This window comes from Miniopterus natalensis, chromosome 4 (assembly GCF_054644295.1).
Source record: "Miniopterus natalensis isolate mMinNat1 chromosome 4, mMinNat1.hap1, whole genome shotgun sequence".
NCBI lineage: Eukaryota > Metazoa > Chordata > Mammalia > Chiroptera > Miniopteridae > Miniopterus > Miniopterus natalensis.
This window is the reverse complement of record NC_142084.1, coordinates 20408821-20435535: the sequence shown is the minus strand read 5'-3', so window position 1 is coordinate 20435535 and position 26715 is coordinate 20408821. Positions and strand designations below refer to the sequence as shown.

The 26715-nt window shown below is 44.5% G+C and overlaps 1 protein-coding gene across 4 annotated transcripts in view; it reads right to left on the bottom strand.

The window, feature by feature from the left end:
* MACROH2A1 (macroH2A.1 histone) overlaps positions 1-26715 on the bottom strand; it is a 76995-nt gene that overhangs the window by 34607 nt on the left and 15673 nt on the right. For all 4 annotated transcript variants that reach the window (XM_087816372.1, XM_087816374.1, XM_087816373.1 and 1 more), the window contains exons 3-4: positions 7504-7610; positions 6881-7078 (exon numbers count right to left, since the gene is read on the bottom strand). In XM_087816372.1, the coding sequence (XP_087672498.1) occupies positions 6881-7078; positions 7504-7610 (305 nt within the window). The remainder of the gene's footprint in view (positions 1-6880; positions 7079-7503; positions 7611-26715) is intronic.

Genomic DNA, 26715 nt, shown 5'->3' with positions numbered 1-26715 from the left:
AAGATCTGCAATCCTAAAACTTCTAGAAGAAAACATAATAGTTAAGCTCCTAGCCTTTGGTCTTGGCAGTGATATTTTTGGATTTTGCAACAAAAGCAAAGGCAACAAAAGCAAAAATAAAGATGTGGGACTACATTAAACTTAAAAGCTCCTGCTCAGCAAAGGAATCCATTAGCAAAATGAAAATGCAACCTATGGAAGCAGAGAAAATATTTGCAAATCACGTATCTGATAAGGGATTAATATCCAAAATATACAAAGAACTCATACAACTCAATAGCAAAAAACCAAAAAATTAATTTAAAAAATGGACAAAGGACCCGAGTAGATATTTTCTCCAAAGAATACATACAAATGTTCAAGTACATGAAAAAGTGCTCAACATCACTAATTATTAGGGAAATGCAAATGAAAACCACATTCAGCTATCACTTCACACTTGTTAAGATGACAGTTATGAAAAGACAAGAGATGACAAGTGTTGGAGAAGATATGGAGAAAAGGGAATCTTTGTGCATTGTTGGTGGGAATGTAAACTGGTACTACTACTATGAAAAACAATATGAAGGTTCCTCATGAAATTAAGAACAGAACTACCATATGATCCAACAATTCCACCTTAGGGTATTTATTGGAAGAAAACAAAAACACTAACTTGAAAGGATATATGTACCCCCATGTTCATTGCAGTATTATTTATAACAGCCAAGATATGGAAGTGTCCAATGATGGATAAGTTGATAAAGAAAACGTGATATATGTTATATATAATTTATATATACTTATACATATATTTATATAGTATGTATATTACAAATACAAGGTGAGCTAAAAGTAGGTTTACAATTGTTTGTATGGGAAAATAATATGATAATAAATAAAAGTAAAAGAATAAAGTATCTCTCTCATATCTATATATATAATGGAATATTATTCAGTCATGGAAAAAGAAACTCCTGCAATTTTCAACAACATGAATGGGCCTTAAGGGCATTATGCTAAGTGAAATAAGTTAGAGAAAGACAAATACCATATGAGCTCACTTGAATGTGGAATCTAAAAACAAACAAAGCTCATAGGTACAGAGAACAGACTGGTGGTTGCCAGAGGTGGGGGGTGGATGAATTGTTTGAAGCAGGTCCAAAGGTACAAACTTCCTGTTAAAGTCAGTCAGTCATGGGGATGTAATGTACAGCATGGCGACTATAGTTAGTAACAATGTACTGCATATTTTAAAGTCGCTCAGAGATCAGATCTTAAAAGTTCTCATCACAAGAAAAAAAAAGTATTACTATGTACGGTGATGGATGCTAACTAGACATATGGTGATCATTTCAAAATAGAGTAAGTCCTCACTTAACACCATCAACAGGTTCTTGGAACTGCAGCAAAATGGCATATATATAATGAGAACAATTTTACGGTAGACTAATCTATATATAAACAAGAGTTAAGTTCCTATGGCATCTTTCAGTGTTACAACAAAACATTATTCAAGTATCTGCTATATATACACAAATATCAAGTCATTATGTTTTATACCCTAAAACAAATATAATCTTACGTGTCAATTGTATCACAATAAAAAAGGACTCATCCATAATATAAAAAGAACCATAAGTCATTAAAATGGACAGATAACTAAATTTTTTAAAAATGCATAAAACACTTACATAAAAGAAAATATCCAAAGGGCCAAAATTCACTTGAAAACATGCTAAAACTAACTGGCCATCAGGGCAATACATACCCACCAGAATGGCTGAAATTTAAGTATCAAACTACCCTGCTTTTGCTACATGTAGGAACTGAACTCCCCTCTCATACACTACACTGGGACTGCAGAATTTTACCACCACTTGGGTAAACTGCTTGGCGCTATCTACTAACGCTGAACATCTGAATACCCAAGATACCACAACTCCACTTACAGGTATACTCCCGACACAATGCAATATGTGTGCACCAAGGGACATGTACTTTTGCAGCAGGAATATTGGTAAAAGCCTCAAACTGGAAACAACAAACATCTCTTAACAGAATAAGCACATTGTGGTAGATTAAACAATGAAATGCACAGACTTGGTGCTGTCTGCTACAAACAACAATCTAGATGAATCTCTCACACACAAAATTAAGTGGCAGCAAGACAAAAGAAAATATACACCCTTGCAGAACAGAATTTACTATGAAGATAACCAAGGTCCTTTAAGTTGCGCAGATTCCATGTAAGGCCCCGAACCTAATTTTATACTCATAATTTTGTATTTTATTTAAACCGGGTCCTCAAAATTGTTTAAGCTTCAGACCCCATGAATCTCCTCTTTCCTCATGCTTTACAAAAATAAAAAATAGAAGTTGTGGTGTATATACATACACACACACAAGAATAATATTCAGCCATAAAAATGAAGGAAATCCTGACATTTGTGACAACATGGATGGACCTTGAGGGCATTATGCTAAGTGAAGCCAGTCAGACAGAGAAAGATAAATACTGTATGGTCTCACTTATACGTGGAATCTTAAAAAAACAAAACCCAAACACATAGAAAAAGAAATGAGATTTGTGGTTACCAGAGGTGAGGGGTTGGGAGAAGAACTGCATGAGGGTGGTCCAAAGGTACAATCTTCTAGTTATAAAATACCCAGGGATATAATGTAGAGCGTGATGACTGCAGTTAACACTGCTGTATGATATATTTGAAAGTTAACAGAGGAGATTCGAAGAGTTCTCATCACAAGGAAACACATTTTTTTCTTTTTAAAATGGTTTCCTTTGATCTTTGGTATTTTATGCATTTGTAACTTTATCTCGAGAACCCCAGGCTTCTCTGACTGCAAAAAGTGTCCATTATAGACATGTCAGGGACCCCACATGCAAATTCTCTTGAGTTCTCTCTGAGAGAAGCCAGGTATGCTCCCACCTTGAGGCTGCCTGCTGTTCCTCGGCCAGGAGCTCTCTTCTCCCAGTCACTTGAGTGCCCGATACCTTATTCCGTCTGGTCTCCATTCGAGTGTCACCTTACCAGAGAAGACTCACCTGACTACCTATGCAAAATTACACTGCCCATGCCATTGCTCCGCTTTACTTACATCCTTGCACCTGCTCTGCCCCCCTCACTAGACCAAAGCTCACTGAGCATGGAGGGAGGGCAAGGGCCTTTCATTCACTGCTACTGAGTCCAGTAACGAGCCCATGTAGACATGATCATTATCAATCACATGCTTGCGTCTTCTTTAAACAACCCAGTGCTAAAAGTTAAAAGAATGAGGCAAACTTTGAAATTTCCTAATGGGATAAAATGCTCTATATGTGAGCAACCACCATCGAAGTTAAAAAAAAAAAAATACACTGTCTGCCTCAGCAAGTTCATCTTGAGGACTTTATCCTATAGATACTCTTGCACATGAGCACAGAAACCCACATACAGTGATAGTCACTGTGGTACTGTGTGTCAGAATGAACGCTAGAAATAACCAGAAGTCCATTCGTAGACAGCTGGGTACATTGGTCTTGCATACTATATAAGTAACTAGAGTCATATATGAAACACTAAAGCAGTTCTCCACACACCGATTTGGAAGCACTGCCAAGTTAATAGCAGCAGCTAACATTTGTGCCACACTGCTATAAACATTTTACATGAATTCTCTTTTAGGTCTCCCAACCATCCACTTTACAGATGAGGGAACTGAGATACCAGAGAGGTCAAGTCACTTCCCAAGGTCACACAGTCAAGAAATGGATGAATGGAACACAAAACCAAGTGAGCTGGCACCCTTAACCACTAACCCACACTGCCAAAACAGTGGGTAACATGATTAGATAGATAGACAGACAGACAGACAGACAGATAGATAATAGATAGATGATAGATATGGTGGGAAAGGCTTTACGTATCTATACGCTTCTACGTGCACAGACTTTCTGATAGGATACATAAAAATTTTATACATAAAAATCCTTTCAGAGGCCTGTCTGGGGGAATGTGGGAGGGGCTGGTGGGACTGAGATTCTATTACTGCATACTCTTGCACCATCCCAATTCTTACACGTATTATGTAGTCAAAATCACATTATGTAAATATTCATTTAGTCACTGAATTCTAAGTCTGGGATAGACCCCATCATTTTATTGGAGGGAGTGTAAACTGAGTCACAGACTTGCCTAAGGCCACCCAAGTAGGAAGGAGAAACCCTAAGGCACTTCCAAGGCTCCAGACTCCCAGCCCCGGTGCGTCCTATTGCCTTCTCTATTCTCTCACCGTTTCCACCATAGCTGACTCAGCTGTCACAACTGGAGACTTTCAGAAACGTCCAATTATATAGAATTGGGGGGAAAATTATGATTTGGAATTCAAGTGTTGACACTTGAAAAATACCAACTCCTTTCACTGCATGTACTTTAACATGTTACTAAGGCTCTCTTTGCCTGTCTCTGGAAAGGTTATTTTCAGAACATTCCACTTAAACCTGGAGATGCAGGGTTCTCCGCTGTTTCTGGGAGCTGACACCACAATTTACATTAAACAAATGTTTTGAAAATTAGCTGTTCACGGTTCCAATTTCAGCTTCCCCCAGGGTTTAATGTTAGCCAAATACTCGTACAGTAAGCAGACAATGTGTTTTATTGTGTGGAAGAAAAACAGACCACCATAACAGACTTCCTGCTTTTGTAATCAAGGGAAAAGTGGAGTGGTTCAAGTGATTATTGGCATATGGTTATTAGAAACACTAAGTTCCAAATATAGCTACTAGGAGCTAAAGACACACACACACACACCCCTCTATATTTCAAGTCCAAAAATAAAGAAAAACCCTTCCTCGTGTTTGGTCAATTGGAAAGTTCAGAAAGTCGCGGGCAAAACTACTAGGGGAGGAATGGGGGTGACGGAGAGCAAGGTTCAGCCCAGGGCTGCCGGGCACACTGGAGTTGGAGAGGCTGCTCAAACACCCGCGAGCAGCAGGCCTGCAGGAACAGGGGCCATCGCTCTGACCACAGCCTGAGGACAGCTAGGCTGAAGGACATGGTTCTGCCCTGCTGGCCCCCAGCCGGGAGCACCAAATGCCTTGTTCTGTGGGCAGCCAGCTCCCTGGGGCCCATAATCAAGAGATAATGGATTTGGCACCTTTGCCTTCTTTTTTAACATTTGAAAGGGGTCACACAGCCCTGGTTAGTGTGGCTCAGTGGTTGGAACATCATCCCATATACCGAAAGGTTGCAGGTTTGGTCCCAGCTGGGGCACACATGAAAGGCCACCCATCGATGGTCTCTCTCACATCGATGTCTGTCTCTCCCTCCCCCTCCCTCTCTCTCTCTTTTGCCCTCTCTCTAAAATCAATAAGCATATCTTCAGGTAAGGATTAAAACAATGATAAATAAATAAATTAATTAATTAAAAGGGTTGCACAGGCGCTTTTCCCGTCTTCCCCACCCTGCTCCTCCCCACCAACTGCAAATGTTGAAAGGGAGAAAAGAAACAGTTTAATCTAATTTTATAGTTACCAAGAATGAAAGCGGAGCATTCTGTGAATTCCCTGCCTGACTCCAAGCCTCCTCCTGGACTTATGAGTGAGGTGGACTGCAAGCGTCTGGAAATAAACTTACAGGATGCTCTTCAATATCAGGTTTCTCTCTCAAAGAGCTGGGAGTGATTCAGAGCCCGGTAGGGTGAGATGGGGGGAGTGGGGTGGGTGGTCTGTTGGAAACAGGAATTTAGATTCTGATGTCTTCAGGGAAGCATTTGTTTGCACCCCGAAGGATGTACTGAAAAATACAGCCTCTTCCACCTCAATTAAAGGCCTGCAAAGAGCGTGGATGGGAGGTTAGAAGTCAGAGAAGGTGCCCCCATGTGGTGAAAGCCAGTCTGTCTAAGGCACACACAGTCCAGGGACCTGATCTTTGGACAGGATCAGAGGAGGGGACATATTGGGAGGGAGGCAAGAGTGTGGCTCTGGGTCAAGACCCCTGGAGCCCATCCTGGGAGATGGCCTTACCATCTCACTCTGGAGAGAGGCTTTGTGCTCTGGTAGGAAGAATGTCCTGACACTGCATCATTAGGCCCCACAAGTCACTTCCAAAGAGTTCTTATTGAGGGTCTTACAAAACAGGGAGGTCACCTTCTACCAGAGGTAATTTCCCCTAGTCCGGTTGGAGGCCAGAAGGATGTTTCCCGAAGGGACGCCGCAGGGCATTTATTAAGACAGAGCCTTAACTATACTTAACTAACTTAACACCCACTTTGTTGGCCCTGTGACAGCTGCTGAGAGGCAGGGCCCAGCGATGAAGGAACACACTAACGAGAGGGTTTCACTCACCACAAAAAGACCAGCACCCAGGACCTAGTCTCAGCCCAAGTTGAGTCTAGCAGGAAGGGCCTGAATAAAACGTCTGTTTTACTCCTTAACAAGGCAATCATTCTAAAAAGCAAACTGTCTAGACTGTCCCTGCTGGAACATGCTCAGAGTAGGACACGCATGTGTAGCAATGCTACATCAGTTCTGAGAGTGTCAGGAGCAAGTGGGCAGCTGGCACCTCTAGGCAGGACTCAATGGTAGCTGTCCAAGCACGAGGAAGCTCCTATACACACAGGTCAATTCCCACAGACATGGGCATCCCCCTGAAAGGCTAGGTCCTTCCATCCTGATCTTCACAGCACCCTCCCCATATCCTCCTTGCCTGCAGGAATCTAGTCCCCTGTGTCCAGACGCTGGCCACTTGAGCAGGACCAGACCCTCTGTAAACAGTTCCCACATGTTCCTCCATAGTTCTGCACCTCATCAGTGGGATGAACACTCAGCAGGAAGGGGGCTCTCCTGACCCCACCTATCTGTACTGCCCTGTTCTACCCCACACGTCCCTGCCAAATCACATACCTTAGATTTCCGGGCCCCTTTCTTGCCTCCTGCTTTCTTAGACACTGGCTTCTTCTGGGATGGAGACTTGGCCTTTTTGGCTGGGGGTGGCGTGATGATGGCTTCCAACTTCCCTTTGGATCCTCGTTTCTTTGCTAGCAACTCCGGGTGGATGTTTGGTAACACCCCACCACTGGCTATGGTGACTCCTTTTAGCAGCTTGCAGGGAAACCAAAGTAGCAGATAGTGAGCTAGACCAGCCTGCCCTGACCAAGAAGTCAGCCAGCCCATCCATGCTTCTGATTTTGGTTGGTAGAGTTCCTCCCTCCATGGCATCTGCAAGGATGCTAATGGGATCCAGGCTCACTACACAGGACCTCAGAGTCCCTCACTCAGGGGTAATTTTCATGATATCTTTTCTCTAAGGAGACCCAAATACTGTTTCATCCCTGCCCCCCACCCACAATAAGGCCTTCACGAAAAACTGCCACAGGGGGCAGGGAAGCTGTTAACAGTCCAAAATGCAGTCCACACCTTTGATAGCCAGCCACACACCAACCTCCTCTGCACAGACAGCCTGTCTCTCGGGCAGCACGGCTGGCTGCTCACGTGCCTGGGGTAGGGCGGCTAGTAAAGCTCCGTACCTGATTGAGCTCTTCGTCATTCGCCACGGCCAGCAGGATGTGCCGGGGCGTGACCCGTCCTTTCTTGTTGTCTCTGGCCGCATTGCCAGCCAGCTCCAGAATCTCCGCTGTGGGGAACAGAGGGGAAGAGCACATGGTTGCATTAGAGCATTGGAGGCTCACATACATCTTCTTGGCTCCCACTCATGGAGCTGGGAATGGGCGCAGGTATCAATTCATGAAGCAGCTACCCTGAGGGGGGAAGATGCAGGTGGTCTACCTGGCACACTTCGAGCCAAGTCACAGAGGCATTGAATCAAACCTCTGGCCCAATCCCTTTGTTTTAGAGACGAAGACAGAGGCTTACAAAGGAGAAGCAACCAGTCAAAGGTCCCTCAGTAAGATGTGGTAGAGCTAAGATCTGAACTTATTTGCCAGAACAGGGCTGCCTGCAGTCGGCATCCAGATGTCACTAGGACCAACCCTGAGGAGCCGACGAATGGTGTGGCCCCTGAGAGTGAACCGTGCATGCATGGAACTGAGCAATGGGTCACCCACGGGGTTACGGGGCTTCAGGGGGCGGTGGCATGTTACAGGTGCTTAGTAAGTCTCTATCGATGGAATCAATGTTGACTGCCTGCACTCAGATTCAAAACTAGGAGATGACTAGACTCTTTACAAAGTCAACATCATAAAACATAAAAATACTGTCAAACCTCTGTTCTCAAACGTTTCCCATCTTGAACAATTCCGTTCTTGGCTAAGTTGTTCATGGAAAAAATGTCTCCATTCTGGAATCAAACTTTGGTTTTCGACCTGACAACCCTTTCAGCATGACAACCTCAGCATGACAAAAAGTGTCTCTCAGGCAACAAAGGAAAGAATGCTTTTGTTGCTGGTGAAATCGAAGATTAGCACAATTTTAAAACATAAAGAGGCTATCTAGAATGCTAATGTTGTTAAGGGTGTGAAAGAAACAATGATCACAGGCAACTGAAGAGGTAGAAAAACTGTTGTTGATTTGGATAAAGGAAAAGCAGTTATCAGGTATTTCTGAGGCAGTGATATGTGAGAAAGTGAAGATGCCACTTGCTGACTTCCTGAAAGACACCCCTGGATGGAGTTTGGAAAGTGATTCTTTTAAGGCTAGTAGGAGGTAGTTTGATAAATTTAAGAAAAGAAGTCTTTATAGATTGAACAGTACATTAGATATGTACTGTATATAAGAAAGGTTAAAACGTGGAATCATTTGTGGGTCTGGAATGGATTAATTCAATTTAAGTTATTTCTAATGGGGGGGGGGGATGATTCGGTTTTCGAACAGCATTCCGGAACTAATTAAGTTCAAGAACTGAGGTTCCATTATATGTATAAAACGAAAGAGGTGGGGTGTATGTACTAGAGTAAAAAGAGGCTAACCAGACACACCAACCAAATACAATGTGTCAGTCCTCCATGGGATCCTGATTACAGAAAAAGCTACAAAAGTCATTTTGGAGCTAGCTGAGATCTGAATGTAGCCTGGCTATTAGACACCAGGGAATTATTAACTTTCTTGGGTGTAATAATGGTATTGCTGCTCTGTAGGGAACATCTTGTTCTTAGGAGATACATGCTGAAGTACGTAGGGGTGAAAGGTCCTGATGTCTGCAATTTACTTTCCCATAATTCTAAAAAGTCTATAGAGTAAAGCAATTGTGGTGAAATGTTAACAGTTGTTAAATCTAGGCAAGGACGTAAGAGTGCACCTCTTCCAGCATTCTATAAATTTGGTATTTTTCAAAATAAAAAAAGCTAGAGGGACATGAGCCTGACCCATAGCTGGTGCTAGGTGACGTTAGGATTTATTCACCTGTCTTTCAGGGCAGGCTCTCACCAGCCAAGACACCACAGCACCAAATATAGGGAAATTAGGACGAGCCCTTTGTCTCCTCTCTGGAGGCACAGATCTCTCGGTAACTGTCAACCTCATCACATCACTTCTTAACGAGAAACACAGACCACCTCAAAGTGTGTCTTACACCTGTCATGACGTCCTTCTAGCCCACGCTCTGGGCTCAACTCAAGTCTGACCTCTTCCTGGTACTAAGGAATTTCAAGCATTCAAGATTATGTTGTAAACACTAGATGTCTCTGGCGAAGTCAGAATCATTATGAAATAACTAAGAGAAAACTCTAGCTACATGAAAATTGTGTATTTAAAATTCACAATATTACATGATATTGTTCATCACTGAGAAATACTAACAGCTGAACCCAATCAAATACTGCTCTGTACGTAAAGCTGAAAAGCTGCTTGGAAATCTTGTATACTCCCATATTGGCGGGGGTAAAAGTCAGTCACACCTGGCACAGCAGGTTCCCCCTAAATCCACGCAGGATTCATTTACCCAACAATTACCACACTGATGACACTGGACACCAGAGGCACCTGCCTGCTTAATGTTCCCAGACCAGAGCCCCTCACCTTGGATTTCATGTGACAGTCACTAGGGGGAGAGAGAATCTCCCAAGCTCACCCATTAGTCTCAACAGAGCTGTTCCCCATACAGTCTGTCCATAGGGGAGATGGCCCACCGAGCAATTTCACTGAAGCTTCCCTACAAGTGCACATGGCAGCATGTCCCAGTGCCCAGTGGAGATGGACCTATCTTAGCCAAGCAAGGGAGGGTGCTTGGGATGCCTAAATGACCTTAGGCCTCAGGCGCCGTGAATGCAGAAATGCCTGCCCGGCCAGCCCAGCTTTCCCTTTGTTCTCCCATGTTCATGGAGGAGGTGGCACATCTGCCGTGCTATTGTCCTGACCACAGCCTGGGAGGGAGCCAAAGCAGGAGTCTGACCTGAGCACAGACCCTGAGAGGAAGGGCACAGGAAGGAGAGCCAGTCACAGCTGAGGCTGGGCTGGAGCCTCTGCAACAGGAGGTCAAGAGAGGGACAGCTGCAGCAAGGAGCTGTAGCCCACTTGGCTAGCTTCCTGGCCTCCACCATCCTCTCCCCTCCCCAGCCTGCCCCAATTTCTGAGGCCACAGGAAAGCACACGCCAGCCATCAGTGTCTGCAGAGCCAGAATATACAGGAGGCAGGTGGATTACAACCTTTTCCCCATAATGTGCTAAGAAGGCTTTACTTGGCCTGAGAGCGAGTGAGAGAGAAGCACTCACAGTGGTGCCCTAAGCCCACCCCTTAGGCAAGAAGATCGTTTGAAATTGCGGTTTCTCAGAAAAGTAGAGGGGGCCTGGTTCCTCTTCCTGCCTGGAGTGTTAGTGGAAGGCTCTCCCCAAGAGAAGGCACAACAGCCGTTGGTGTGGGGAGGAGAGGAGGGATGCGGTTGTCTTATTTTTGACAGTGCTGCTCTATTGGTGCAGGGAAGATGGTGATGATGAATGCAAAGCCCTGGGGGCCAAGAGGGGGTCACCAGAACTGAGTGTGTCTGGCCCGATTTGGGTAGGGGACATGCAGTATATAACACAGGGAAATAAAGCAATGGAGTGACCTGTAAGTAGCACCCATGGCTGAGAAACCTGAAGATCAATTCTCCAGGAATTCCCCGACTTCCACAAGCTTCCCCCAGCGATTCCCCCAACCCCCCGAACTCTCCCTTTGTAGCTCAAACTTGGAAAATTGCAAGGATTGGGCTCACTTACTACTAATTAAGTGGTGGATTCGCAGATGCCAGACTGGATCCACCTGACAGTGACAATGAGGTAGAGTGGAGGGGCGGGGGAGGTGTGTGCATTGGCATGAGGAGTGTTTCAGCTCCTTGGGAACAGCTGGGCAGGGGTGTTATTCTGCTGTCTTCCTCACCAAGGAGCCAGAAAATCCAGGACTCCATCCTTTTTGTCAAACTCCAGCTCACCTGTGAACTCAGCCCTGTGGGGCACGAGGGAAGCTGTCAACTGGGGATAACAAAGCAGGGCAGAGATCCACACTCCAGCGAGAGTTGAGCAAACGCCTTATCTTCCATTTCCTCCAGCCTGTTTGCCAGAGGAATAGTTACCATAGTAACCCCTTTGTCAAGAGACACAGAAAACAGCACCTGGGAGACACACCTCTTATGAGAAGTGAGTGTCCCTCGGGCCCCACCCCTGCGCTGCAGCACACAGAGGGCTGAGCATTTTAAAACAGCCAAGGAAGAGGGGCAGAAATCTGACTGGTAACAAAAGCAGGAATCCAGGGCATGTACTCACCCCTGGCCAAGTATTCAGTAAAATTCACCCTTTCGTCCAGAGTCTGAATGCAAAGGGCTTTCCTGGCTAAGAGAGGGCTGCCTGCTGCAGGGTTGAGGGGAGGTGCAAAATGACAGCAACTGGACAAGACGGAACAGGTCCCATCTGCCCTCCAGGGCACGTTCCCGGAAGGAGAGAGGGTACCTGCTGCTGAGGAAACTGGGACAGGGTGTGCACCTCTGGAGAAGATTTCCTGGTTAAGTGTCCTTCCTAATAAGTGATCTGGCCTTTGGAAATAATAGCAAGGGTTAAGTCATGGGAGCCCAGGCTCAGGCATAGACATGGGTTCCTGCCACTGAACCCCAAGCGCACTGGGATGGGTCCCCCACTGGCTACCTCCCAGGCTAGGCCAGAGCCAGCATCAGCTGAATGGGCCCCACACCTTCCCACAGGGGAGGGTTTCCTGCCCTTGATGCAGCTCATGCTTTGGAAGGTTTTGTGCAACTCTAAAAAAAAAATTTTTTTTTAACTTCTGCTTGTTCAAGAGAAAAGGAATTCTGAGAAAGGGAACCAGGAAAGCACCAGATCTACAGATGCAAATCCTTTTCTCCACGGTTTCCAGAGCTCAATGCTTGCATTCTCCCTCGGAGGGACTTTTCAGGAGCCAGAGCCCTAGGGGCTGTAACCACAACGAATGGAATCCATAAGAAACCACAGGAGGAAACTGGAAAGAGCAGTTAGGAAAAGAAACAGATTCCTTACCAGGTTCTCCACCCCTCAAGCCAAGTCTTCCTGGTCAGTGACAGTCTCATTTTGTTACCAATGACCAACACTAGGCTGGTTGGGGGCCTAAAGCACTTGGGCTCAGCTCTGGAGAGAACCCTAAGTATGGTAAGCTTCCCTAATTATAAACACTGTGAAGGGGACATGCTGAATGAACAAGACTGGCCAGCTCATGTGCTATTTTTTAAAGATCTTTTTGTTTGAAGATCTAATTTGCAAGACATCCAGCATCTCTGGCTCCCACTGCACATACTTTGTGCTGGCCTGGACCAGAGATGTGACCTTCTCTCTCCTCAGAGCAGCAAGCCCTGCAGAGGCACCCCTGGGCCCAACGTTCCCCAGCCTCATTGAGCACAACCATTTTAAGGCCACTTGACAAAATTCTCACAGCCTTGAATAACGGCATTATCTGGCAGCCTTTCCAACTACAGACCAGCTGTCTGAACGTGAATATCTTTGACAGGTCTACTTTCCAAGTTCACCCAGAGACCAAAGGCTTAGAGTCTTTTTAAAAAATTTTTCCTCCAAACATCTTGAACTGAACCATATCTGCTGTACTGAAGCATTCTGTCTATCTTTCTTTAGGGAGATGAAGTCATGGTTTGCAGAATTAGACTCCTAACAGCTAACAGGTGATGTGTGGAGGCTGCGCCAAACTCTAAACACAAACCTTGCAAAGCAGAGTTGGGGGCTTCTACAGAGCAGTTTGAAGCATCTCCTTGAACAAAAGAAATATTGAGAGTAACAACCAGAAATCAAAGAAAAGCAAATGTTAACGTAATCCCAAGGAGAAAACAGATATTTGCTACGAAGCCAACAACATGACAAGGAATCTGCTTATTGTAATTTCTTTCCAGTCACCAGGCTTCCATCAGCAGTTCATTGAGTTCAGAACTATTTTACACTATCCCTGAAGGCCTTAACCCAATCAACCCCAATTGGAGAGTGCTGCTAAGAGTTTCCTGCGTCCTGACTGCACCAGTTTCCTCCAATTCCCTCTGCAGCCCAGAGTCCACCGGCTCACATCCACCTTTTCAGGAGATGAGTGGCAGAGTCTGAAGCCTGCTAAGCCATCAACCTGGAGCTCTGGGGCCTCAGTTGTGGGCCACAGTAAAGCTGTCCAGTCTGCCTGTCCCAGGAGCCTTAAAAGGAACCAGGGATTCCACAGAGAAAATAAAACCTACAGCAGCAATTGAAAGTGGTGTTTTCTGTGCAGAGTATAAGGTATTTTATAAGAATGAGTCATTCTGTTGCTTTTCTGCAGATGTTCCAAATCTGACACAAACTTGTCCATTGCTATTAAGCCCATGTTTCAGGCTCCTCCTAAGGGCCAGGGGTCCAGGGGTTCAGAAGGAAGCACCTGGTATAGTCTTTCACTTTCCCTACAAACTCTCCCAATAAGATAGAAACACAGCTTCATTGGGGAGTTTCTGAAGTCAGCTTATTGTTTTTCATATTTCAAAGTAAAAAAAAAAAATTTGCATTATACACATTAACAAAAAGGAGATATTATGATTCTTGGCAAACATTACCCTCATCTAACCCACCAACACAGCCCAGTGCACGAACACCTTCCCCTTCCGGAAAGCCTTCCTCTACCTTCCTCAAACCTTGAGAGTTTCCATGTCAGCCACCTCCACAGTCTGTCTCTCGCGGAGGGCAGGAGCCACCAGTGCACCGTGGTTAGAGCTGGGGTCTGCTGGGTATACACCCCAGCTCCTGCAATTAGCTGTGAGGCAAGTCAAGACACAGTTAAGAGCTTCCCACTCTAAAACGGGGGATAAGCAAGATCATCTCTAGGCTTGTGAGGATGATGGAGTTACCAAGATATAGACTGAGAACAATGGGTCCGAGTACGCTATTATAGCTGAGGCTACAACCACACACTCGATCTTTTAAAAAGAATAGCAGCTTGATTTCCAGGGGAAGAAAACTAGATTCTTTTCCTCAGTTGCCTTTATCAAAATAATGGCTGGCTGGTCCGTACCAAAAAGGTTACAAATTTGATTCCCAGTCGGGGGGAACATACCTGGGTTGTGCGTTTGATCCCAGGTTGGGGGCGTGTGGGAGGCAGCCAATTGCTGTTTCTCTTGCATGTCGTCGATGTTTTTCTCTCTCTCTCTCTCACCACCCGCCCCCGCCTTCTTCTCTCTCTAAAATCAGTGGAACACATCCTTGGGTGAGGATTTAAAAAATAATAATAAAAATAAATGGCTGGCTGGCTGTGCGTGAGAGCCAAGCAGAGGAGAAAAGTAACATAGAAAACCTGGTGTTTCCTCCCCCAACAGTTTACTCTTTGCTGTTACACTTAACAGTTTACATGTGTTTGAAAAATGCACTTGAACCCGATTAACCTCAGTGCTGCCAGACTTGCCTTGATAGAATGCAGCACCCAGGGTGGCCCCACAGGCAGTCTCTGCCGTGGGATGGGGTCTAGGGCTTTTGTCTGACCCAGTAACATGTGCTATGGCAGGGGCAGGACCAAAACCATCTGCTGAGGCAGCACAGTCAAGGCCCCAGGAAGGAAGGTGGGAGGGGGTACCTGGGGAAGGCCCAGAGAAACCTGCTCTAACCCAGGGCCTGGCTGACAGCTGGGCAGGGCCCTCTGGCCCACTAGTCACTTGCTCTCAAGGACTCTAAATTAAAATACAAGGAAATGGTTAATACGTATGTTTGTTTTGATATGGAAAATGATAGCCATTTGTTCTTAATTTATCCCAGGAAGGGGTGAACAATCAGAGATGGTTGCTGAAATGAAATGATTTGACGAGTGTAATGTAAAGAGGAACTCACTTAAAGAGCCCTGACATGGTGCCATTTCCCAGGTGGACGTTTAAGAGGGAAACAAGTTGCAGACAGTGTGTTCCATAGTGGGCTGCCATGGTGTGGGGGGCAGGGCAATGCCTGTCATCCATGCTTACACACCCATTCATCGGGACCTGCAATGCTTTGCCTCCTGGAAGTGGATCGAGGACTAGATCAGAGGGGGCATTTTGCTCAACCCTCTTGTGTACTGCTTGAGTTTATCTTGTGCAGTTTATCTCTTCCAGAAGTGAATGAAAACACAGCATAAATGAGAAGAGGCAGCTATGCCACCCCACTGGCCTTCTCAACCACGTGTCACAAGCATCCTTCTGCCCTCACACCTGTCCAGACTGCTTAATCCTGCTTCTCTAGAAAAAGTTCTGAGCGTCTGAAGATTTTTTGGGTTTTTCTCATGACTTATTATTTTTAGAGAAATCTCAGTGTGTTATAGTCAGAGAGGCCCCCAAGATGGGCTGCCACTCTTGGGGTCATCGGTACCAGCCCAGGCCCTGTCTGCCCAAGCGCATTCCCAATGCTGAGCTCCACTTTTGTAAGGATTTACCTAAGTTCTGTCACCCACGATTTCACCTCCCCTTCACTAAAGGGACAATGAAGGGACATTGGGCAAAAGTTTCTGGCCCTGTAGTCCACCTTCGGTTCTGCTGAGCAGTATCCTTCAACATCCAACCAGGCACTGCCCTCCCCTTTCTGAGGACTTTGTGGCTCCTCATGGCAGCCCTCAGGCCACCTCTGGCCATGAGTGCTTTCCTCCCAGGACCTCACCTGTCCTGCTGCTGCTATAGCCAGCACTTCCAATACTGACAAGACCTCCCCTTCCCTACAGCCAGCACACATCACTCCAACAGACATTACCCATCTTATTCCTGCAAGCCCTTGATTTTCCTCCTTTCTGTCAGTGACTATTTGTCTTTCCAGGCCCATCCCTACAGGACCCCTGTAATCTTTGCCCATGCCAGGCCACAGGATTGTCTCCAGCCTTTACAGATCTATACCATGTGCATTTTCGTGATCCTCTGGGACTTTCAGGGACTGCCCTCTCAGGAATCTATGGCGTCCTCAGCCAGGCTCCAGCTCCATCAAGGACACTTGGGAGCCAGCTTGAGAGACTAGGCATATACCATCCTCCTGAGATGTCCACTGAAGACAATGGAGATGGAAAGTGGGCTGAGTGATCCTGAGTCCCGGTTCTCTCTTTCTAACTGCTAAGGTTTCAGCTCCAGTAGAAAGCCTGCAGAAAATGCTCTTTGAGAGATGGGTTACTGTGCTGAGTGACCTTGGAGATATTATTTAAACTCTCAAAGCCTCAATTTCCTCCTAAGCAAAATAGGTGTTTGAGGGTTCAGTGAGTTACCAAAAGTGAAGCACTTGGCCAGTGCCTGGCACAGAATAAGTGCTCAATAGATTGGCAGATGTTTTATTAAACTGTTCTGCTTTGCCTAACCCTCAAAGCACCATCACAATTGTAAGCCACAATCTGAATTTGGAATAGACACCGTTCGAGGGCCTCGGGTGGAGGTGGGAGGCAAAAAACAACAATGCTGTTCAAGTTAAGTACCCTCATTTTCTGAATGAACAGCAGATACTGACTTGCAGCAGTCAATATCCACATTTACAGAGGCAGCAGATGTTAACCAAAGGCTGCCTGTTACCAGTTACCACAGGGAGCATTAATCAGGGTATCAATGGCCAGGGAAACAGATCGATTAGCCTTTTCCAGAGGCCCTGGATTTCCAAATGGTTCCTCCAAGCAAGAAATGTGAGCTCAGGCAGGGAACGAGCCTCCTTCTAGAAAAACGACATTTATAAATGTCTTCTATAGAGCGCATCTGACAAACGTCCCCCTTTAGACAAATGAGGGTGTTGTCAATCCTAAGAAAGGACACCTCAGTGTCAGGCGCCATCACCAGCTTCTGAAGTATAGTGGTACCTTGGTTTTCTAATGTAATCCGTTCCGGAAGACCGTTTGAGTTCTGAAACGTTCAAAAACCGAGGGATCAACAGCCGACAGCTAGGCCTCAGAGGAAACCATGTGGTGTGTTCGACTTCCGTGGCGTGTTGGAAAACCGAAGCATTTACTTCTGGGTTTACAGCGTTCGTAAACCAAAATGTTCGTCAAGAGATGTTCGAAAACCGAGGTACTACTGTATCAGGAAACACTTTCTGGCCACTAAATAGCAGGCATTTGCTTCAAAATGAGGAACGTGGGGTGGGAAATGAAGGAAGGGAGGGAGGGAGGAAAAGTGGGAGCCGGGGTCAGAGCTGTAGGCTGGCTGAGCAGCCTGGCAAACCCGAGGAGAGTTTTTGTCATCTTCTTGGCAACCAGAACCAGAGGGGGTGGTGGAAAGAGACACAGAGATGGAGGGAGGCTGGCTGTCATCAATACCCTTCGGGTTTGTGTTCTTGCTGAAACTTATTTATGGCTCTGAGGAGTGGCTTTTTACTTTCATATTTTATTCTGAGTTGACTAGGCATAGAAGCCCTCTCAGGCAGGGAAAGAAAGCTAGAGGACTATAAATATGTTTTATTAGTTGCTGATATTTTAACAGGAAAATATTGGGAGAGAAGATATTTGTAGAATTCTTACCCATTTCCTTTCTCCTCTCAGTAAGCAAGCAGTTCTTTTAAAGCCATTCTTGATGGCCATCACAGAGGGCCCCCGGGATGTTGTTATTTTAATAGGTTGGGCAGTTCCTGACCTCTGCTTTCCAAGGTATTGCTGAGACATGCAGTGGCTCTTGTGCAGAAGTGAGAGACTGGCCCTTGAAACACTTCCAACACCTTTCTGTTTACACCAACGCTGCCTTTCCACTTGCCTCTCCTCAGGCAGGTCCAGCCTACTCAGCCGTGGTGTTAATTTTAATTACACTACATTTAAAAAAATCCAGCCCTGGCCATTTTGGCACAATGGTTAGAGCATTGGACCATGGACCGAAGAGTCCCGGGTTTGATTCCCAGTCAAGGGGATATACCTCAGCTGCAGGCTCAGTCCCAGTTAGGCACATGTGGGAGGCAACCAATCGATGTGTCTCTCATATCAATGTTCCCCTCTCTCTCTCCCCCTCCCCCCCGCCCCCTCACGCTCCCTCTCCCCGGTCCACTGTCTCTAAAAAATCAATGGCAAAAGTATCCTCGAGTGAGGATTAACAACAACAAAAAAACCCAGGATCTAGTTCAGCTCTCACTCTCAACAATTTCCTGGTAGCATCTGATGTTAGCAACACTCTTCCTCCTGAAACTCATCCTCCTCTAACTGATATTATTCTTCAATAAAATACTATTCTCAGCAGCTGAGCAGCTGTGGAACGTCAGTCCTTGTGCAGGGAGCTGACACAGTGGTGAGGGAGGGGTGGAGAAAGCACAGTCCCAGCTCTGGGGTCACTAACATGGCCTCTGATATGTCTGGCCCACCACAGACACTCAATACAAATCTGTTGAAATCAACAATGATTCTTTCAACCCCCAGCATCTGCTTGGCACTTTGCACATTTCAGAGCTTAGTAACTTTTTCACAAATAGGTCATTACAGGTGCATCTCTAAACAAGTGACCCAGACATTGCAGCATTCAGGCAGTGATGATGGAGGGAAGTTCACGAACATCCTCCAAGGCACTGGTCTGGTTTCATGTATTAGAACACTCAGGACCATGGCAGGCAGTGTCATCCTAGGTGAAAGCAGCCCCATGATGGCCCAGGCAAGCCTCACCTCCCAGTCTCAAGCCAGGACTCAAGGTTGGCAGAGGAAACTGGGGTTGCTGGGGGAGGTTAGGGGCAGGCAGATCAGTGATCCTCAGATTCTCCCAACCAAGATTTTGGTTTAAATATAAATGTCAGTCTCTGCATATCACATATACCCATTATCCCAATTTACTATTTGAGATTTCATTTTCTAGATAAATTTTGAAATGAAAAGGGGAAAAAAGAATATCTTTAGGAAAATATATAACATATAAGAAACTAATAACAGTGATTGTCCTCTGGGAGGAGGACTGGGTGTGCAAAAGAGCAGGGAGGGAGGTGTGTGTCTCACTGTATGTCCTTTGGGAACACATGAATTTTACCATTGGTATTATTAAATAAGTTCCATTGGTACTTATTGAAGAAAATAATTACTTTCCACAAAAGTAAAGATCTACCAGATATGAGAAACATATTAAGTATATAACAAGACAGACCAATGAAACCTAAAAGAAAGTCCAGAAATAGCCCTAATAATATCTAGAAATTTCATGTAGAGTAAAGGTAGCATCTCAGATTATCAGGAAAAAGAGGAATTATTCAATTAATTATGTTGCAACAGCTGGGTAACCATATGGAACAAAATTAAGTTGATCCCTATCTTACACTACATACACACACACACACACACACACACACACTCAGAATAAATCCCAAATGGATCAAAGTGTAAAAAGAACAAATCCATAAAAATGCTAAGGAAAAGCATGAACAATGATTCAAAATCCAGCAAAAATACTCACAAAAACTTCAGATATTAGGATTATTCAGATAAATCTGGTAATCATTTCACAATATATATGTACATCAAATCATCACATTGTACACTTTAAATATAGACAATTATATTTGTCAATTACTCCTTAGTAAGTTGAAAAAAATTCAGATAAATATATAGCTATGGATATTTAAAAAAAAACTTTGAAAATGAAGAGAAAATAGATTATAAAGAATAACCAAGCAGATTCAAAAAAGAACCAAAGAGAACTTCTAGGAATGAAAAGTAAGTATTGAAATTCAGTAGTAACTGAATTAAATAGTAAATAAGATACAGCTGAAGAGAGAATTAAACTGGGAGATAGTTCTAAAAGATGGATCAGAAGTAATTACCCAGGCTTCCAGTCAAGTTGGCAGCATAGGTAAATGTGGTACTCACATCCTCACACAACCACATAAAAAAAATACGACTAAACTACAGATCAACCATTATTCAGAATCACCTGAAATCTAGCTGAATGGAAGTCCCACAACAAGGATATAAGAAGCCACATCGAGACTGGTAGGAGAGGCAGAGATGCGAAACAGGCTGGTTGATAAAATGTGTGGTTGATAAAAATCAGGAGGGATATCTTGGCTATAGGGGCCCCAGCCCCACACCAAGCTCCCCAGTCCTGGGTTCCAGTGCCAGGAAGAGAAGTCCCCATAACTTCTAGCTGTGAAAACCAGCAGGGATTGCGGCTGAGTGAGATGGAGGGCTGCTGGAATCCCAGGCAGTTCCTCTTCAAAGGCCCAAGCACAGACTTACTTTGAATCACTCCAAGTTCCAGTGCTGGGGCAGCAGATTTAAAGGCACCAGGGACAGGCAGAGAGGAACTGAATTGTCTGGCATCAGGGCAAGAGCTAGAGGGGCTGCTCAGAGGCCATTGTTCCTTTGATGACCCCTTCCCCACAGAACCAGCAGGCAGGCACCACATATCTATGTCTCCATTAACTTAACTATCACAGTTTGCCCAGCCCTGGTGATTCCCTGAGGCCCCACCCAACTTTCCAGCCGACCTAAGCTGTTTTCAGTGGCCTGTCTGGGCTCATGCTTCAGACTTCCCTAAAGTCTCTCAAACAAGCAGCCTCTGGCCTCAGTGTTCCCTGTACTGCTTGCTAAATGGCCCCAGGCCCGGCAATAGCAGCAGCTGGCCTTGGTTCACAATTTGTCCTCTCCTGAGCACCTCTAAGCCTAGCACAAATAGCAGCCATCTGCAGATCGCTTTGTAGCTCAGGCTCGGTGGCCCCAGGCAGGACACAGGTAGTGGCTCACCTTGGCCTGCACCTTCTGGGAGGCCCCAGAGCCAGCACACTTGGTGGACAGCTTCAGACCACGTTAAAGCTCCACCCAACCACCACCACATGCAACACACTCAAGGGGCAGACTCAGTAGGTACCAGAGCCCTGATGAAGTAAGTCCTGCTCTGTGGGTTTGGCCCCTAAACAGCTGATTCTCCATAGTGGTTGCAGCTAGTCTTTGCAGCCAATCAGCCTGGGGATAAACCCCTCCCACTGAGGTGCCAACAGCAATCAAGGCTCAACTACAACAGGAGGGTGTACACAGCCCATATGAGGGGCACATGGGTATTGCCCAGCTCTGGTGAATGGGGAGGCTGTGCCACTGGAGCCTACAGAACACCTACTATAGTAAGCCACTTTACCAAGCGTGGGAGATGTAGCAGCTCTACTAAATACATAGAAACAAATGCAGGGAGGCTGCCAAAACAAGGGGACAAAGAAATATGTCCCAAATGAAAGAACAAAACTCCAGAAAAAGAACTAAACAAAATGGAGACAAGCAACCTACTAGATGTAGAGTTCAAAACACTGGTTATACGGATGTTCAATGAACTAAGGGGAAAAGCAGATAAACTTAGAGAGAATTTCAACAGTATAAAAAAGGACATGGAAACCATAAAAAAGAACCAGTCAGAAATGAAGGCTACACTAACTGAAATGAAGACTAATTTATAGGGAATCAACGGTAGAGTAGAAGAAGCAAAAATCAAGTCAGCGATTTAAAATAGAAGGAAGCAAAACAAACCCAATCCGAACAGCAAAAAGAATAAAAAATATGAGGATAGTGTAAGCAGCCTCTGAGACAATGTTAAGTGTACCAATATTTGCATCATGGGGGTACCAAAAGGTGAAGAGAGCAAGAAATTGAAAATGTACTTTAAAAAAGAATGATGAAAAACTTCCCTAACTTGGTGAAAGCAACAGACGTACAAATCCAGGAAGCACACACAATCCCAAACAAGATGAACCCAAAGAAGCCAACACCAAGATACATCATAATTAAAATGCAAAAGGTTAAAGACAGAGAGAATCTTAAAAGCAGCGAGAGAAAGGCAGTTAGTTACCTACAAGGGAGTTCTCATAAGACTGTCAGCTGATTTCTCAACAGAAACTTTGCAGGCCAGAAGAGATTGGCAAGAAATATTCAAAGTGATGAAAAGCAAGGACCTACAAACAAGATTATTCTACCCAACAAAGTTATCATTTAGAATCAAAGGACTAATAAAGAGCTTCCCATGCAAGAAAAAGCTAAATGAGTTCATCACCACCAAACCAGTATTACAAGAAATGTTAAAGGGTCTTCTTTAAGAAGAAGAAAAAAAAGATAAAAAATATGAACAATAAAAGGGTGTTAAATACTTATCAACAATTAAACCTAAGAAACAAAATAAGCAAGCAGAACAGAAACAGACTCATAGATACAGAGAACATTTTGGCCACCTGGAAAGGGGGTTTGGGGACTGGGTGAAAAAGGTGAAGGAATTAAAAAGTACAAATTGGTGGTAGTAACAGAATAGTCATGGAGATGTAAAGTATAACAGGGAATATAGTCAATAATATTCTAATAACTATGTATGGTGTCAGATGGGTGAGAGATTTATCAGAATGATCACTTAGTAAGTTATGTAATGTCTAATCACTGGTGTGTACATCTGAAACTAACATAATATTGTATGTCAACTGTAATTTAAAAATAAAAAATGATTACAAAAAAGAGTAATTATCCAGAAAGAAGTCCAGAGAGACAAATGAAAAATATGAAGGAGATGAACAGATATGGAAGACAGGCTGAAACACTAACATATGTTTGTGTTCCATATAGAGATTAGAATAGAGACACTAAAGAAATAACAGCTTAAAACTTTAGGGGTGAGATAAAGACATGTTCAAAACCAGAGCCTGAGAAAGTTTATCACCAAAAGACCTCACTAAATGAAATTGTAAAGGATGTACTTCAGCTGGAAGTAAAGTGATCCCAGATGGAAGGTTAGAGATGAAAAAGGCACACTTAGTTTTGGTCACACCTTTTTCCTTTCCTGAATCCAGAAGCAGGTTTTATAGTGCTGTATGCTTTTCCATTGGGCCAAGCAAAAACAGAAACCTTGATAAGGAACTTGTCTATACATGTGCAGATCCCAGTGACAGAAAGAAGAGTTGCATATTACCCTTCAAAGGTAAATCATGAAGTGACAGAGAGACTCCTTGACCACTGAGGATTCCTAGGCAACGCAGTATATCTTCAAGAAAGTAGAGAGGTTTTCAACATATGGTGCTGGAACAACTGGACATCCACATGCAAAAAAGTGAATGTAGACACAGACCTTATACCCTTTGCAAAAATTAATTTAAGATGAATCATACACATAAATGTAAAATGCAAAACTATATAACTTCTAGGAGATGACAGAGGAGAAAATCTGCATGACCTTTGGTTTGGCGATGACTTTTTAGATACAACACTAAAGGCTCAATATATGAAAGAAAGAATTGGTAAGTTAGACTTCATTTAAATTAAAAATTTCTGCTCTGTGAAAGACTATTAAGAGAATAAGATGACAAGTCACAAACTGGGAGAAAATATTTGCCAAAGAAAGCAATGCGGCCTTTCCTTTCTCTGATCTCAAATGATATAGTGCAACCCCAGCCCTGGGAGAGCAGGAAGATAAAGGGTCATTGTTTCATGAAGTGGGCTCAGGTCACATGTACACTGTTCTGGACAACCTCCTGGACTTTTAAGAAGGACTGGATGAGGACTTGTTAAAAACTCAGTTTTTGAGCTCTAAAGCAGATTCATGTGCCCCTGGAAGAAGCGCCCCTCAAGCTGTGCTGCCACCTCTACATCTCGGGTGGGGAGGTGAAGTACTGGGGAAGTCCACCCCTTGGTGGTTTCTATGCTCTAGTCTCAAGCTCTGAGGTCACCCACCTGGGTCTCCTAACTGGCTGGCCATCTGACACCACACCATCAGGGAAATGTCAAAGGCCCCTAGTGCTAAAGTGCTGCTTTTTCAAGCACTCCTTGAATGACCATCCACCACAGAATCATCTATTCCTCCTGGGAGACTGAAGGAGGACAGGCAATGTAATGTATGTGGGGAGCACCTCCTTAATTATGTAATGATTTGCTTTCACAGTGATGATTTTTCTGTGGCTGGCTGTCAATGAAGAGCATCAACAGCAGATATTAACAAAACAAATAATTACATTAAAATCCAATTCTCTTTCATGCATGTACACATACACATAAAAGGCATTCAGTGCCAGCTATTTTATCTCTGGGCAGTGGGATTATAGTGAGTTTTAGCTTCTTAAATTTTCAAACACAAATTACTCATATAACCACAAAAGGGAATATGTATTTAAATACATGGTACACAGCACCCGGCACACTGGAGTTTTAACTTCAGTGTTTTTGACTTTTTTCTAGTTGCAACCCTCTAGTTCATTAAAATCCTTAGTCCTCCCTTTCCTGTGGTTTTTGTTGTTGTTGTTGTTTGTTTGTTTTTAACGAAGCTGGTGAAGGGCTTTTCAGAACAATGAGCACCATGGGGTGCTGAGAGCCCTACGGAAGATGAATGCTCAAGAAGGTGCTAGAAAGAGTTGGCTGGGTTCTGACCTGAGTGTTAGTCTAACATAGAGGTGGTTACACAAACTAGCTGGAGACGAAGGAATTCAGAGAGCCTTGGAGCATCAGGATTCAGCCTGACTGTCCTCCTCTTCATGCCCTATTTTTAGCTGTGTGAGTACAGGACACACTTGGGTGTCCTGGATAGGAAACTGGTAAAGAGGCCAGGTAAGTGACAGAGCCAACTGCAGGCTCTGCTGCTTTTACAGATGGGGGCGGGATGGAGTATGGCTCAGTGACTAACACTGAGGGATATGCAACATCTGACCCGAGTTAGCGATGAGAAATTAAATAAGCTGAAACTTGGGATGAGGACGATCCTTGTTAAACAAAACCAGGAAACAAGGTGTATTTTTAACAACCACCTTTTTCCTTGGGGTTTTATTTCAGGATGCACTCAGCACAAGGATTGGGCCTCATCCAGTCTGTAAAGTGGCGATAAGGTCATCAAGGGGACCCAGCTTGTTCCCCAGGTCCAGAGCTGACCCTGTAAACTTCACCAGTTAGTGAAGTACACACAGGCAGCTTCCGACAGGACTGCCTGCTGTGACAGGATGCCAGGGACCTGCTAGAAGACTGTGGAGGTTCTGGTCACCGAAAAGAGACAGGAGAGGGAAGACCAAGGTCCGAAACAAAGGAGATGGGCAGGGGCAAGGCTTGGGAAAGTGGGAAAGGAGTAGGGGGTTAAGAGTACACAAATCCCAATGTATCATCATTTGTGGATCAGATCCAAAGAAGACAGAAGGAAAAACTCTAGCCACAGCCTTATCCTGTGAGAGTGGAAATGCACTAACTACTGCAATACTAGGTCTAAGACCAGAGCTTAGGTATCCAAATCAGCAGACCTCTCTCAGTGGTCACCATAGGAGGGCTTATGTTTATTACAAGGTGTTGGTCAGTCAGTCTTGAGAGCTGGTAGCTAGGGCATCTTTCTAAAGTTAAGAAGTCCTCTGAGAGAGGATTTGATTTTTGCAAACAGGCTTAAGTCCTAGAAGGTAAGTTGGTAGAATAAGGTGTGTGATCAGACTAATTAACAGGGTTTCTGGACCAAAAAAATAGAAAAAGATGTCATCACACATCTTTTTGGATCTGATGAATGGCAACCAGGCTTGTTCTCTCAGGGGTTGAGTAAAATGGGAACTTCCTCCCAAGGTAAGTTCCTTGGGAAGGGACTTCTGTCATGTATCTCAGTGTGTAGCACAGGCCGGGAGGGTGGTAGGCCCTCCCTGAGTCAGTGCCTGAGGGACTCAGCTTAGCAGAATAAATGCACAGCTTTCCCAAGTCACTGCCTCACTTAGCAAATACTGATGCACCTTCTGTGTCTTGGGGCCTGAATGGAGGAGAAAGACCAAGGTGTTCCTTATCTATGAGTCAAGCTTTGTGCCTCCATGCCACAACAAGCCAGACGAAAGTTCATTCTTTATGGTGGGTCTCGATTTTATTTCTTCATTCTCACTGCTCATAGTATCATTCCTCATGGGCTTAATCCACAACAGTGTCCCCTAAATGTCATACACTGTACTGTACACGATGTTTAAAGGTGTTTCTTGAAAGGTGTTTGTGATATAAGTTTGGGAACCACATCACAGTTCCTTTCCTTGGAGATTCACAGTGACACCAGTTTGTTAAAGATTCTGAAAATTACCGCAGTAAAGAAAGCTGTTTCTTGGTGGTTCCCAAACTAAAACAAGTTCTTTTACTGAGGAACTCAAAGTCATTCATATATCCATCTCAAAAGAGGGAATGTGAATCTTGCTGTCTCCTCACTTCAGCCATAGAGCCCTATTTTTTGGTGCACTACCTCTTCAGTTTCACCAAACACCATGGTTCTACTGAACACAATTTGCGCAATGCTGACTCAGAATGCCTTAGACCCATGACTTGAGAGCGTCAGAGCACAAATGTGCTTGATCTTTCCTCTTCCACACGCTTCTCAATTACCCCTCCCACACCACACCAGCCACTGTAGGACTCAAGTACTCTTAACTTATCCTTTAGATCTGCTTATTCCCTTGCTGGTCTGTGGGACTGTATGTTCCCCCAC